Raw genomic sequence first — 13,837 nt, 5'->3', positions numbered from 1 at the left:
TTGCTTTTATTTTAGCCTTCACCTCTCTCGTTATCCACATTTGTGCCTTTTTTCCATTAAAAAACCTTTTTTTTTTCTTGGAATATATCTATCCTGCAATTTCCTTATTTCCTGTAGAAATTCCTTCCATTTCTCCTCTGCCGTCCCTCCAGCCAGCTTACTCTTCCAATCAATTAGGGCCAACTCCTCTCTCATACCATTGTAATTTCCTTTGTTCCACTGAAATATCGATACACCAGTTATCAGTTTCTCCTTCTCAAACTTGAAACAGAACTCGAATCATATTGTGATCACTGGTTCCCAGTGGTTCCTTTACCTTTAGTTCCCTAATCACCTCCGGTTCATTACACAGCACCCAGTCCAAAACAGCCGATCCCCTGGTGGGCTCTTCAACAAGTTGCTCTAGAAAAACGTCCCTTAGACATTCCACAAACTCCCTCTCCTGAGTACTACCGCCATTCTGGATTTCCCAGTCCACCTTCATGTTAAAATCCCCCATAATTATCTTCACATTGTCACTCTGGCATGCTTTTTCTATCTCAAACTGCAACTTATCGTCCACTTGCTGACTGCTATTAGGGGGCTATATATGACTGCTACTATTGTCCTTTTACCCTTGCTATTCCTTAGCTCCACCCATAAGGGATTCCACCTCCTCTGACCCAATATCCTTCCTTTCTATCGATTTTATATCACTACTAACCATCATGGCCACACCTCCCCCTCTGCCTACCCGCCTATCCTTCCTATACACTGTGTACCCCTGGACATTCAGTTCCCAATCACATCTGTCATAAAGCCATGACTCGGTGATTGCCACAATGTCGTATTTATTAACCTGTAGTTGTGCCACTAGGTCATCTACTTTATTCCTAATGCTACGTGCATTTAAATATAGTACGTTTAGTCCGGTATCTGCTATTAATTTTGTTGTACTTCTGTTGTTCAGCAGATTATCCTGGCTTTCCACCTGTCTATCCTTCTTACCATCTTCGCTACATACTACCTTAGACGTGTTCCTATATACCTCATCCCCTATCCTAACATTCTGTATCCTAACATCCTGACTTGTTGTACTTCTATTATTCAGCAAATTATCCTGACTTCTCACTTGCCTGTCCTTCTTGCCATCCTCATTGGACTTGTTTCTATAAACTCCCTCCTTTACCTTAGCATCTTGTAACCTAACATCCTGGTTTCCATCCCCCTGCCAGATCAGTTTAAACCCTCCCCTACAACTAAATCAAACATGGGGATATGGGGAAAAGGCTGGGAATTGAGGCTAGGTGGGAATCGTCTAGCTCATGGTGAAGTAGTGGAGCACAGTTGATGGGCCGAATGGCCTCCTGCTCCTTTGTTTTTGTGATACAGCAGCAGGTGACACATCAGTTAATACTGGTGCCTCTCCACTCCTCTGATCCAGGTTCGATCCTGACCTTGTCAGCTGTCTGTGTGGAGTTTGAACATTCTCCCTATTGATGACATATCAGTTGCGGTGGTTTCCTCTCACATCCTAGAAACGCATTGATAGGCAGGTTAATTGGTTACTGTAAATTACCCCTAGTGCAGCTAAGTGGCAGATTAAATAAAAATATGAGGATTTGATAAGCAGGTGAGAGAGAATGAGTTGCAGGGCTACAGGGAAATACGGGAATGGGATTGCTCTGCAGAGAGCCAACGTGGGCCATATGGTTTCCTTCTGTGTTGTAATAAGTCAGTAAAATGCATGTCAGTTATTTACCTATACCAATCCAACTGCAATTCCCAAACCATAGAACCATACAGCACAAAACGGGCCCTTCGGCCCACCATGTTGTGCCGTCCATCAACCACCCTCATACTATCTAACCCTTTCCTCCCACATATCCCTCTCTCACATTCCTCCATATGCCTATCCAACAAACTCTTGAACCTGTCCAGTGTATCTGCCTTCCACCACCACCCCAGGCAGTGTATTCCATGCACCAACCACTCTCCGGGTGAAAAACCTCCCCTGACATCTCCCCTGAACCTCCCACCCATAACCTTAAAGCCATGACCTCTCGTCTTGAGCATTGGTGCCCTGGGAAGGAGGCGCTGGCTGTCTATCTATTCCTCTCAACATCTTATATACCTCTATCATGTCTCCTCTCATCCTCCTCCTTTCCAGTGAATAGAGCCCTAGCACCTTAAGCCTTTCCTCATATTCCATACGCTCTAATCCAGGCAGCATCCTGGTAAATCTCCTCTGCACCATCTCCAACGCCTCCACATCCTTCCTATAATGCGGTGACCAGGACTGAACACAGTACTCTAAGTGTGGTCTAACTAGAGTTTTGTAAAGCTGCATCATCACTTCGCGGCTCTTAAACTCAATCCCAACTTATGAAAGCTAACATCCCATAGGCCTTCTTAACTGCTCTATCCACCTGTGAGGCAACTTTCAGTGAACTGTGAATATGAACCCCCAGATCCCTGCTCCTCTACACTGCCAAGTACCTTGCCATTTACCCTGTACTCTGCCCTGGAGTTTGTCCTTCCAAAGTGTACCACCTCACACTTCTCCAGATTGAACTCCATTTGCCACTTGCCAGCTCAGCTCTGCATCCTATCAATATCCCTCTGTAAGCTCCGACAGCCCTCCACACTATTCCACAACACCGCCGATCTTAGTGTCGTCCGCGCACTTACTAACCCAGCCTTCCACTCCCTCATCTAAGTCATCTATAAATATCACAAAAAGTAGAGGTCCCAGAACCGATCCCTGCGGGACACCACTATCAATGCCCTCCAATCCGAGGGCACTCCTTCCACCACAACCCTCTGCTTTCTACAGGCAAGCCAATTCCTAATCCACACAGCCAAGCTTCCCTGGATCCTTGGCCTCTGACCTTCTGAAGAAGCCTACCATGAGGAACCTTATCAAACGCCTTACTAAATCCATATAGACCACATCCACCACACTACCTCATCAATCTTCCTGGTCACCTCCTCAAAGAACTATATCAGGCTTGTGAGGCAAGATCTTCCCTTCTCAAAGCCATGCTGGCTGTCCCTAATCAGTCCATGACCTTTATTGCAAATCAGGACAAAGTCAATGGGCATATGGAATCTCTTGCAAGTTCCCTCCAAGTTGCTCACCATCCTGACTTGGAAATACATCACCAGTCATTGATCGTCACTGGGTCTGAATCTTAGAACACCCCACCAAAAGCACTGTTGAGTACCTAAGGTTGGAAAATACTGCCTTTGACAATGAGGTTCATGTTTCAAAATAATGAAGGAAGAAATTAAGTATTTGAGAAGTAATCTTGGAGGAAGAGATGGTGAAAGAACTGCTATAACTGGTAACTTGTATGTGTAATTTGTATCTTGACAGCAAAGCAATGTAACGTGAATCCAAACTGGTAAACAAAAAAATGTTCAAATGTGTAAAGGCTTTCATGCTGAGCATTCAATTCACGGATAGGACTAATGGGAAAAAGAATGGAACTATTTCAGAAATACTTGAATGTGTTGCATAAGGGAAAACCAGAGATTTTCCTAAATGGGTACGTGGAATGGCATTTGGCAAACTTGCTATTGTTGGTTGTGAGTAGGTAATTCATGTTGGAACTTTATAGAACATTAAGCCCCAGCTAGAACATTGTGTAATAATTCTGGTCACCACATTACAGGAAGGATGTGATGACATTAGAGAAGGTTCAGAGGAGATCTGAAGATGTTGGCAGGGATAATATTTTAGTTATGAGTGGCTTGGCTAAGATTGCTATCCTCAGAACAAAATCCAAGGGCGGATTTTATATGTGTATGAAATTGAGAGGCTAAGAGAGTGAACAGGGAAGGAGCCTATTCCCTGAGAGATAAAAATTTAAGGTACATAAACTTAAGGCCATTTGTAGAAGGATTCGAGAGGGATTGAGGAAAGATTTGTTTCACTGAGTAGTGAGAATTGAAACTCATTTCTGAAAGGGTGACTTGGACAGTAAACCTCAACATCAAAGTGTCATCACTTGCACAGCAATGGACAGAGGACTGGGAAATGTAAAAGATTTTTTTTAGTTGTTGGCATCACCATGAATGTCTGAATTTTACCTGTGATTGTGAATTACTTATTAGAAGGAAAACCTAGGAGTTGCTGCTGCTGATCACAATAAAATAATTTGGATGGGCATTGGTTAAGAATGTGTTTGGGTTTCCAGAAACTTGTATTTGACCTTTCTCTCCAGTCAAATACTCACTTGGTTCAAATAAAAGTGTAAAATGCTGGTAACAGCATGTCAGGCCACACGTGTGGAAGAGAATCAAAATTACTTTTCAAGTCAAAGTCATCAGGGTTCTGACAGGTTTGGATGAAGTGCCTTCAATCTGAAAATTTCATTAATTCTGTTTCTCTTTCCATAAGTGTACTGCCCAGAGTAAGTTATCACATTAAGTGGTAGTCTTTGAGAAGCTGTAGACAACAGTTATAACAAGACTTTCAAGATATTTTTGCAATGAAGCGAATTGCACTTTGAATGAATTAGATAATGTTGGAGCTATTATCCTTCTTTATTTTCTTTCTTTGGACACTTTTGTACCTTCATGAGGTAAAAATACATTGAGCAGTGTTTGATCAGATGAACTGAGAAAGCCTTAATTCTTTTCAACAAAGGGGCTCTAAATAAGTGTCCCTCATACAAATGCATAGTATGTAAATCCACTGACATTTACTGCCAAATCCAAGTTAAAAGTACACAATGGTAGTCATTCCTGAGGTGGCCAGCACTGGGAAATTGGCATACCTTATTATTAAATCAGGGTAAAGATGGGGCAAAAGTGGTGGAAGGAGAAAAGCAATTCTTCCAATTCAGAATGAAATTACTTCAACAATAGGAGGGAGATGAGAGAGAAGCTGGCTAGGAAATGCTATTGAGAGAGTTAAGAAATGGAAAAGGAATTCTGAATGTTGTGGGATTGTGTGTGGCCCCCTGGCAGTGGGTGTGAAGTAGCAGAATATATAGATGTAGTTGAGTTTGTACCCAATAGGAGACTTTTAAATTACGATAAGCAGATTATCTCATTTCTGAAAAATATTGAATTGCAAGGCCATCAAGACTGCAGACAAGTACTGGAAGATGGGATTAGCCTGAGTAATTTTTTGTAATTAAACTGTAACAGTACGTTGCAACCACCAATGGAGCAAAGCATAGTAGATTTTATGATGAGTGCTGAGCTAAATATACCTGAAAGCCGAATTTAGTTAATGATAATCAAAATATGATCAAGATCAATGCAGTATTTGAAAGGGAAATGCAGGTACCAGAATTCTTGATGAAGGGACGATTGCCAAAAATGGGAAGAGATGCAGAATGGCCACTACAAGCTGGGAATATCGTTAAAGGGTAACTCAAAGCTTCAGTAGGAATTGTTCACAGAAGTATTTAATGTGATATATAATCACTTGTGATTAAGGAATAAGAATATTATTTTTCTAACATGGAGTGGGGTTAAGAAAAAGAGATCAAAAGTGACATGGGTTTGAAAATGTATAATATAATGAAACTAACAAAATAGTCAGCTTTACCAGTTCCAGTAGATTGACTAACAGTAGTTCCGTTGGGAATGGTTGTCAGCTCTTCAGGTTCATCTCATTCTGGAAATTATTTAAAGTGTGCACAGTGAAACATGGAAATTCAAAATGACCTGAAGATCAGATGCTGATCTACCTAACCTCCTCCTCTACTGCTGGACTCTACCACTGAAGTCTTTTCTTCCATATTTTATGGTATACATAGTTGTTTTGTAAATACTTGATATTAAATGAAACAATGAGTTTTTTAATGTCTGAGACTATCAAACATTTAAACCCAGTTCAAAATCTTGAGTGATGGGTTTGCCAAAGGACTTTGTGGAATGGAGCCTCCTGAGGTCTGGTCACTCTGAGCCTGCTCTGCTTTGTGGAAATCTTGGTTGGGGTGGGGGGGTGGAACGGTGGTCAGGTCATTTCTGCCCTCGGCATTCAGTATAGGATATGCAGGCAGGCAAACTCTGTGAGCAGAGAGTCTGGGCAATGTAATTGAATGTATTTTGCATTGGTATTTATTGTAGAACATTTTGGACGTACCAAGGAAACATAAAATTACAGTGTGGCACAGCTAGCAGAGCCACTGCCTCTGTGCCAGAGACCTGACCTCTGGTGCTATCTGTGTCAAGTTTGCATGTTCTCCCTGTGTGTTTCCTCAGAGTGCTCTTGTTTCCTCTGCATCTCAGATATATGCAGGTAGTGTGCAGGTGAGAGGTAGAATCTGGGGTGGGGGGAAGGGGGCTTTATGGGAATGTAGGATTTGGGTAGATTGGTGGTTGGTATGGACCTGGTGAGCTGAAGAGCATGAGTTATGCCTCTGTGACTTGAACAATTCACTCTTATTAAGCAAGATAGCAGTAATAATATACAAGAAAGTTGTTGATTTCTGGGATCAGGTTGTCTTCCCAGCGTTTTTAAATGAAGTGAGCAGATGTGACAGTAAGTAAGTAAGACCAGCATGGTGTGCTTATAGTGGCTGATATGATGTTGGCAATACGATTGTGCCAGTAAGCAATTTGCATGGCTGTATTAGTACGAAATGCAAGTTATTTTCATTCCTGAAAGTAGATGAGGTAATTGTAGGTGCCCAGGTACATTCTTGCACAGTCTCCCAATTCAGGAACTCTTCCTTTTACCTCAGTACGTACAAAAGTTATCCTATTATATTTTGTGAAGTTACCAGAGTTCATCATTAGGGATAATGTGATTGATGGCTTTTAAAGTTTTCAACTGATCAGAAAGAGAAAGCAGAGATGTACGAAAGGTAGATTATATTAGGCCAACCTGATTTAATATTTTTGAAGAGCTCATTAATTTAATTAATAGGACAAAATCTTTTAATGTTATTTATCTGGACTTGAAGGAAACATTCACTAAACTTCTTATATTGAGAGCCAAGCCTAAAGCCCATGGAACAGAAGGAAAATTATTGGTCAATTTAGGAAATAGGCTGTGCAGCAGAGATACCTAAAGGCACCCTAATTGTCAAGATGTGACTGATCTCCTGTTGGGATCTGTGCTTGTGCCTCAACTATTTATTGTATTAATTGTTTAAATGATGACCAGAGAACTAATGGCACAAATGAATTTCAATGCTGATAATTGTGAAGGCATCCACTTAGAACCTTAAAAAAAGACAGATCAAAGCATTTTAAAAAGTGAAAAGATAGAAAACGAAAGAGATTGGGGATGTATAGATCATTATATTACTGAAGATGATAGAATACTCATCTTTATATCATTGTAGAAGCTAGCATTGTCTCACTGGAATTTAGAAGGTAAAAGGTTGATCAACCTTTTCACAGTCTGTAGGAGAACTGGGAAGGTGGAAAGAAACAGTTTTCTATTAGTGAGTTTAAGACTGGATGACCTAGCCTAAACAGTAGAACCAGGCCAGTAAGGTGAGGTAACACTTCCATGAACAAATGATACTAGATGCTTGGAACGCTTGTGACAGTTAATGCCATTTGCTGATGAGCTCCATTCTTTACTCTGAACAATGCTACAGCTGCAACTGAGAGATTTTTGATAATCAAAAGATAGTCAGGGATAAGGCACAAAATTGGATCAGTCATAATCTCATGGTGGAAGGGGATTGAAGGGTTAAAGACCTCCTCCTGTTCTTGTGTTTAAAATCTGCCTATTTGACCAAGCTTTTAATTACCTGTTCATCATTTCTCTGTCATGTTAGTTTTGCATTAGTGGAGGGAATGGAAAAAGAGGGGCAGCTGCACTTATGATCTACCAACATATAAACTGTAAGATGTTCTACATGTGTTTATTATCGACTCGAATATGTTTGCCCATAAATGATTTTCTGACAATGTGTGCAAAAAAGAGTACCAGATGGGAATGATGGAAATTCATTCAGTACTGTATTTTGGCCTCATTTCCTACAGCAATGTAGAATAATTAAAACATAGATTTTTCACATTCTGACCATCTATAAGCAACAGCTGTATGTGCAAAGAAGACAACGAACTTCTGAAACAATACATTGTCCAATTTTTACAGGTCCCAAAGATGCAAGTTAATTGGACAAATATCAAGCCTGCACCTTGCAATAGCTGGAATACAAACAAATCGACATCAGAAAACTAAAGCTCATATAATACAGTACAGCCATAACAACTAGCACTAATGTACTAGCAACAAAAAAATTACAGTAAAATTTGAATTTGCAATATACTGTTGCAACAAACCACAATAAATACATCAAATGTCTGCATTATCATTCATAATAAATACTGAACAGATAAATACTACCAAGTATACAGCTACTGTGAAAAAATTTTATTACAATATACAAGACCCAGCTTGAATTCAGTTCTTGGGATTGTGTAATATTGTAGCCTACCTTCTCTTTTGGCACAACTGGGATCATGGGTAGACTGTATAAATTGTAATATCCAGAGTTTTCGAAAACAGCAATGCAAAGTATTGCCTGTATGGTAGGATCCTAGATGAAACAACTAAAGTTGTAAAATTTCATGTGGTATTTTAATTCCTTTAGTTATGCAAAATATGAAGTAGTGTCCAAAAATTAGTCTTGGAACAGCGGTCTGTTTGAAAAGTATCAGCTGTTGTATAAACTTACATCCATTTTGGCCTAAAAAATTCATTTTTTAATAGCATATGTGAAACTATCTTTTCTCAATTTTCTTCCTCTTTGAATTATTGTACAATTATTCTTGATCATATAAGATAAAAGGATGAACAGTTTGTGATTTATATATGATTACAGCTTGTGTCATCACCACCAATTGGAACAACATGAATTTTTCTACACCTTTCACTTATAGTATTCAAATGGCCTCAGTATACTGAACAAAATACTGTTAGTTTAAGACCCAGTGCTTTGAGTGATTCCTGATATTCAAAGCCTTGAAAAAGAAAACTTAATTGCAATAATCTTATGTGAAATCACTAGTATCCCTGGATCTATTGACTAATTAAATTATTCACTAATAGCTCTTGTTTATGTGCCCTGCTCCTAAGTCCACTACAAACTTAAAAAGGTAAACTCTATTTATGTAGGGCAACATCATCTAACACCAGTAGCTTATCAGGGTGCTTTTACAGGAATTAAATCAATCATTCAGTTTGGTAATGAATCTTTTCTAGTTTTTTTAAATGTCTCAAATGTTATTGAACTAAGGATGACGTGATTTTTTTTGTAAATACTACAGTATATAGGTACTTGTCTGGAAGAATACCAAGTGAGTTGTTTATTTAAAAAGAAAAGCTGCAATCTTGATGTTGCCGAAGGAAGTGCATGCAAAGTACACACAATTTGAAAGGTAAAGAATGTTTAAATCCTTAAGTTCTATCAAAGTATAATGTTTAAATATTAGTTGCATATGTTGGATGTTAAGCTAATGGAATATCATATCTATGAATGGAATCTCCAATTTTATCTACAATTCTAGATGCATTGAGGGGGCAGATTTTTTTCGGCCTTACCCAGGTTTCCCTCTGGAATTCTAAGTTTCCAGCAATGATATGCCAACATGTATGTATTGGTATCTTCTGCTCTGCTGTGGCTGTTCCTGTGCTGTGACAGTGAGTCCACTGGGGCAGAACAAAGTTCAATCTGATTCCCAATTTGTGGGATGAGGAATTTGCCTGCTGAGTCTGTCAGTTTTATGCCAGCACATATACAGCAGTTTCCATTCAAATGAATGGGAGGTAACAGTTGGTGGGAGATGGATTGTTTGTAATGTTAAATGCTAAAAGGAAATTACATTTTAAGAATTTTTTTTATTCAGCAAGTCATAATTTTTACTGAGTGTTGATGTAAAGCCATCCAAAAATTAGAGCAGGGGCTCTAATTTAGCTCAGGCAGGTAATTGGTGGAATTGAGACCCCAGCAGCTATCAAAGCTGTTCAGGAACTGCGTTCAGCTATCTGTGCTGAGACAGCCTTTTGGCCAGGCTCAAGTTTTGGGAGTTGAACTCCCAGAAGAAAATGTCACTCACAGACCAACAGCATGGCCTGGGTCAGGCACCTAACTACCAATTTTAGGACAATGGAAGATTTGCCTTAATTTAACCATGTCAATAGCATGTACAACTGCAGTTCTCTTTACAGGTTGATCGCCATGTTTCAAAATGTGTGATTCTAAGAGTTGACTAGCTTAACCAGCAATGTACTTTTGTTTTCTTAGTTGCATTATAAAGAATACTGAAAATTAAATTTGGTTTGCCTTCTCAAAGCTGTATTTAAAAAAAAAACTATTCAAATAGTTACATTAATTTTGGCCTCTTTTTTTAAAATATAAGCTAATCGAATAGTTGATATCTAAAATATCAGATTTGGAATTTACAACTAGTAGACTTCAGCTGAGTTTGGGTTTTAAATGTTAAGCATTGCTGATTGAAATTCTGAATATTTATTCCAGCTGACTGGAGATAGCAAGTTGTTCGCTGCTTATATGAGCATAATGCATGCTACAAATAATGAACATTTATGATTGTATTTTGTTTATATTGCCAGACTTGAAATAAATTTCAAGATTAATGACAAAGCTCCAACTTGTGCAGGTAAGAATTTGGCTTCTAGATATTTAGTTATAATTCCTCTAATAGCTGTAATGTTTGTTAACTGGACAGAATTTAAAGTGTTTGACTGACTATTTTGAAAAGTAAAATCATACTTTGACTTTTGAACCTTTCAGTATTTTTGTTAAATTACAAATCTGAAATCCAAGTTTTTATTCATCAAGGTAACAGCTAAATAGGAGCAGAATTTAAAGTAAGATGCATTGTGTGAAATGAACTTGTTACCAAGAAAGGATTTACTTTCCTCACCTCAGGCATAACTTCACACCCTCTGATTGCTGTCAAAAGATATCAGGAACCATATAATGGAGTGTTAAAATGAGGCTCTCGTAACAAATGACCTTCCCCAGGGTTGCCTGAGTATTTTCTTCCCACTTCATAAGCACTATTACTCCCTTAAGGGAATTTGTGAATTAAAGTAAATGGTGTTTTCCTGGAATGTCATTTGAAAAGCCACAACTTGATCAAACATTGCATGGACTGCTTCTTGAGAAATTTTATCTTGCTAAATCTGAATTTCTGCACTATTCCATTTTGTGGACTGTTTCATGCATTTAGAAGACACTGGCAGTACTATTTACACTGTTAATAAATTATAAATCACAGTGGAGTGACATAAAATAGAAACATGTTGCCTGATAAAAGATTTTGATTCCCTTTCTTAAAAAATATTGAACCTTAACTGGAAAAACAGCACAGTAAATATAAAGAGCACAACCTTTCTTCTGTAGTAAAGATTTCACTTTAGTTTGCTTAACAGAAGTGATGTACTCCTTTAGTGATCAGCGATAACATGAATAGATTTCCTCCACTACCACTTCTGTGTGTTTTCACAGAAGTTATTAATGTGTTATATATGTGTGATATGGTCAGTGGTCATGTGGCAATACAGGATTTCTCATTCAACAGCTCAATGGCACATGCTATAAGCTGAAATGGAAGATTGTGTTTTGGGAAAGTTCCCACACGTTTAAGAGACACTTAGACTTTAGCTTTTGTGCCAGCTGTTCTGCCTTTACAATTCTATTGAGTACTAAATGAAAACACAGCAAAGAAAGAGCTGTCTACATAATCAATTCAAAATAACTCCTTAAGTGAAAATGAGGCCTACATCATTTCAAACAATCTTTGCTGTTACCATGAATTGGATTATCTGTTTCCCTTGTCATTAATCAAAGAGAAATATTTAACATATACTTCACATAATTGCACACTAACTGGCATAAATAAATTCACAGATGAAACAAAATTATTTTCACAATTTTCACATGTACAGTACATAAATAGGTTTTTTTTTCCACGTTTTTGTTGAAAACAGGGACCTTATTTAAATTTTTTGAGATTGTCACATTGACTAAAAGCCAAGAGGGAATATTCAGTCTGGATGCCTTGGTGTCCTTCATCAGTGATGCTTATTTAACAGTTAAAATGCTTTTGAAAGTCAAATAAATTATTAGTGACTTGAATGGCTTACATTAAATCACAATGTTTAATGCAGTGTTTCACAGCTATGCATGAAACTTGTTTCCGATTACATTTTGCCGTCTTTAAACCACTGAAATCTAGTGGTATTAATCACTGTTACTGATCAGTCGTACTAAAGGTGATGACTGTTAAAATTGTAAACTATTAAGTCATACTCTTTCCCATTCTGAATAACTGGTGTAAACTGTAGTAAGGGACAAAGCATACAGCAACTGAGCAAACTAAACAAACACAGTTTCCACTACTGATGTTTTGATAGTCTCTTCTAACAATGCGCTGCCCTCTGGGAGGATGATGGTATTTTCCAGTACCTGCTTGGGTGCATAAACATCCCCATTTGAAGCTGCAACATAGTCATCTTGCACGTGGTTATTTAAATAGCTTTGTAGCTCTGCTCGAGAGTGGCTAGGTTGTTGCTCAGAATATAAACTGTTACACTGAGCATTGTTTTCATGTGCTGAGGGACAACAAACTATCACGGAGGGTGTTGTAATGGGATAGTGAGCACTAGTAAAGTTTCCCTCTGGCTGCTGTGTGTACTCAATGTATTGATCTGTAGCTGAGCCATAAGGCACCAAAGTAAGTGCTCCAGTCTCCTGACTCCTCTCCGTGTAGTTTGAAGTTAAGGTGGCTTCTACACAGAAAGGCTCATTGCCACAATCCGTAGCAGCAGTTGTGGTGCTGGTAGTAGCAGTAGTGGTAGCAGCAGCAGCATTACACTCTATCTGATAATACAATGTTGACGAGTTAGTGTAATAAGAGGCAGCTTCTGGTGGTGAGCTGTCGTGCACAGAAGTACCATCAGCATAACATAATACAGAAGGAAGGGAAACAGCTTCAGTTTGTGCTACGACAGGGGCACCCAATACTTTGCCGTCTGCCTCTTCATCCGACTCGCTGGCTGCCAAGCTCTGAATGCTGGAGTCTGTGACGCCACTACACAGACTGCTCCCGTCATCGTCCTCCTCCTCCTCCTCATCTTCTGCTTGCCAATCCAGCTCCTCTGCTGACTGTAAGTGCATCACTGCCGTTTCTGGTTCATTTTCAATATCAAAGCTTTCTGCAACAGAATATTCATGGGGCTGCTGGCTCGCCACCAGATGGCCAGCATGGGCATTCACGTCTCCTGAGAAACCATTCTCTATTCCAAGCTGCTGCTGATTTTTTTCCAACTCCAGCTTCATTATTGTGTGCAAAAAGTGTGTCCGTACCCTTATAGGATTGAACTCAATCCTGCCTGCTGTATTACTGCACCCTTCTTTTGTGCATCCACATGGGAAAGACATACGGTCCACCTAGGGAAAATGGCATAGATCAATTATTATGCATGGGCTACAGGTTCCATCCCAGGGGACCAAAAAACATGTTGATGTTGTACCCTAGAGTGGCTAATGCTTAGTGTTTTCCTAGTTTCATAGTATTCTGTACTGAACAATGAAACCCCACTCTCAAATGCTTTTTCTCATCTATCTTAATGAGGAAAAAAAAACAGGTCAGTGTTGTGGAAGAAACAACTTCACAGGATGCATAATAAATATAAAGATTGTCTTTTCACCTTAAGTAATGTTAATAACTTGACCTTTGCAATCAGAGGCAAAGCAACTGTGTTCACCAATGACCTTAGCTGTCAACAAGGAGTTAACTATCTCCATGGCTTGGACTTTCCCTTTACTCATGTCTGTCTTCAGTTCAAATACATCATTGGCATCCAGCAACAGTGAGGCTGAAGAGCCAAATGTAATTGGGA

General features: G+C 39.0%; 1 protein-coding gene across 4 annotated transcripts in view; it reads right to left on the bottom strand.

The window, feature by feature from the left end:
* Positions 1-7,829: 7,829 nt before the first annotated feature.
* The window catches only part of csrnp3 (cysteine-serine-rich nuclear protein 3), a 140,306-nt gene continuing 134,298 nt past the window's right edge, over positions 7,830-13,837 (bottom strand). For all 4 annotated transcript variants that reach the window (XM_052027594.1, XM_052027576.1, XM_052027603.1 and 1 more), the window contains one exon: positions 7,830-13,385. In XM_052027594.1, coding sequence (XP_051883554.1) covers positions 12,312-13,385 — 1,074 coding nt within the window. In that variant the 3' untranslated portion in view covers positions 7,830-12,311. The remainder of the gene's footprint in view (positions 13,386-13,837) is intronic.

Source organism: Pristis pectinata, chromosome 1 (genome assembly GCF_009764475.1).
Source record: "Pristis pectinata isolate sPriPec2 chromosome 1, sPriPec2.1.pri, whole genome shotgun sequence".
In the NCBI taxonomy this organism is placed as follows: domain Eukaryota; kingdom Metazoa; phylum Chordata; class Chondrichthyes; order Rhinopristiformes; family Pristidae; genus Pristis; species Pristis pectinata.
Note: the sequence above shows the minus strand (reverse complement) of the source record. Positions and strands in the feature narration are given on the sequence as shown.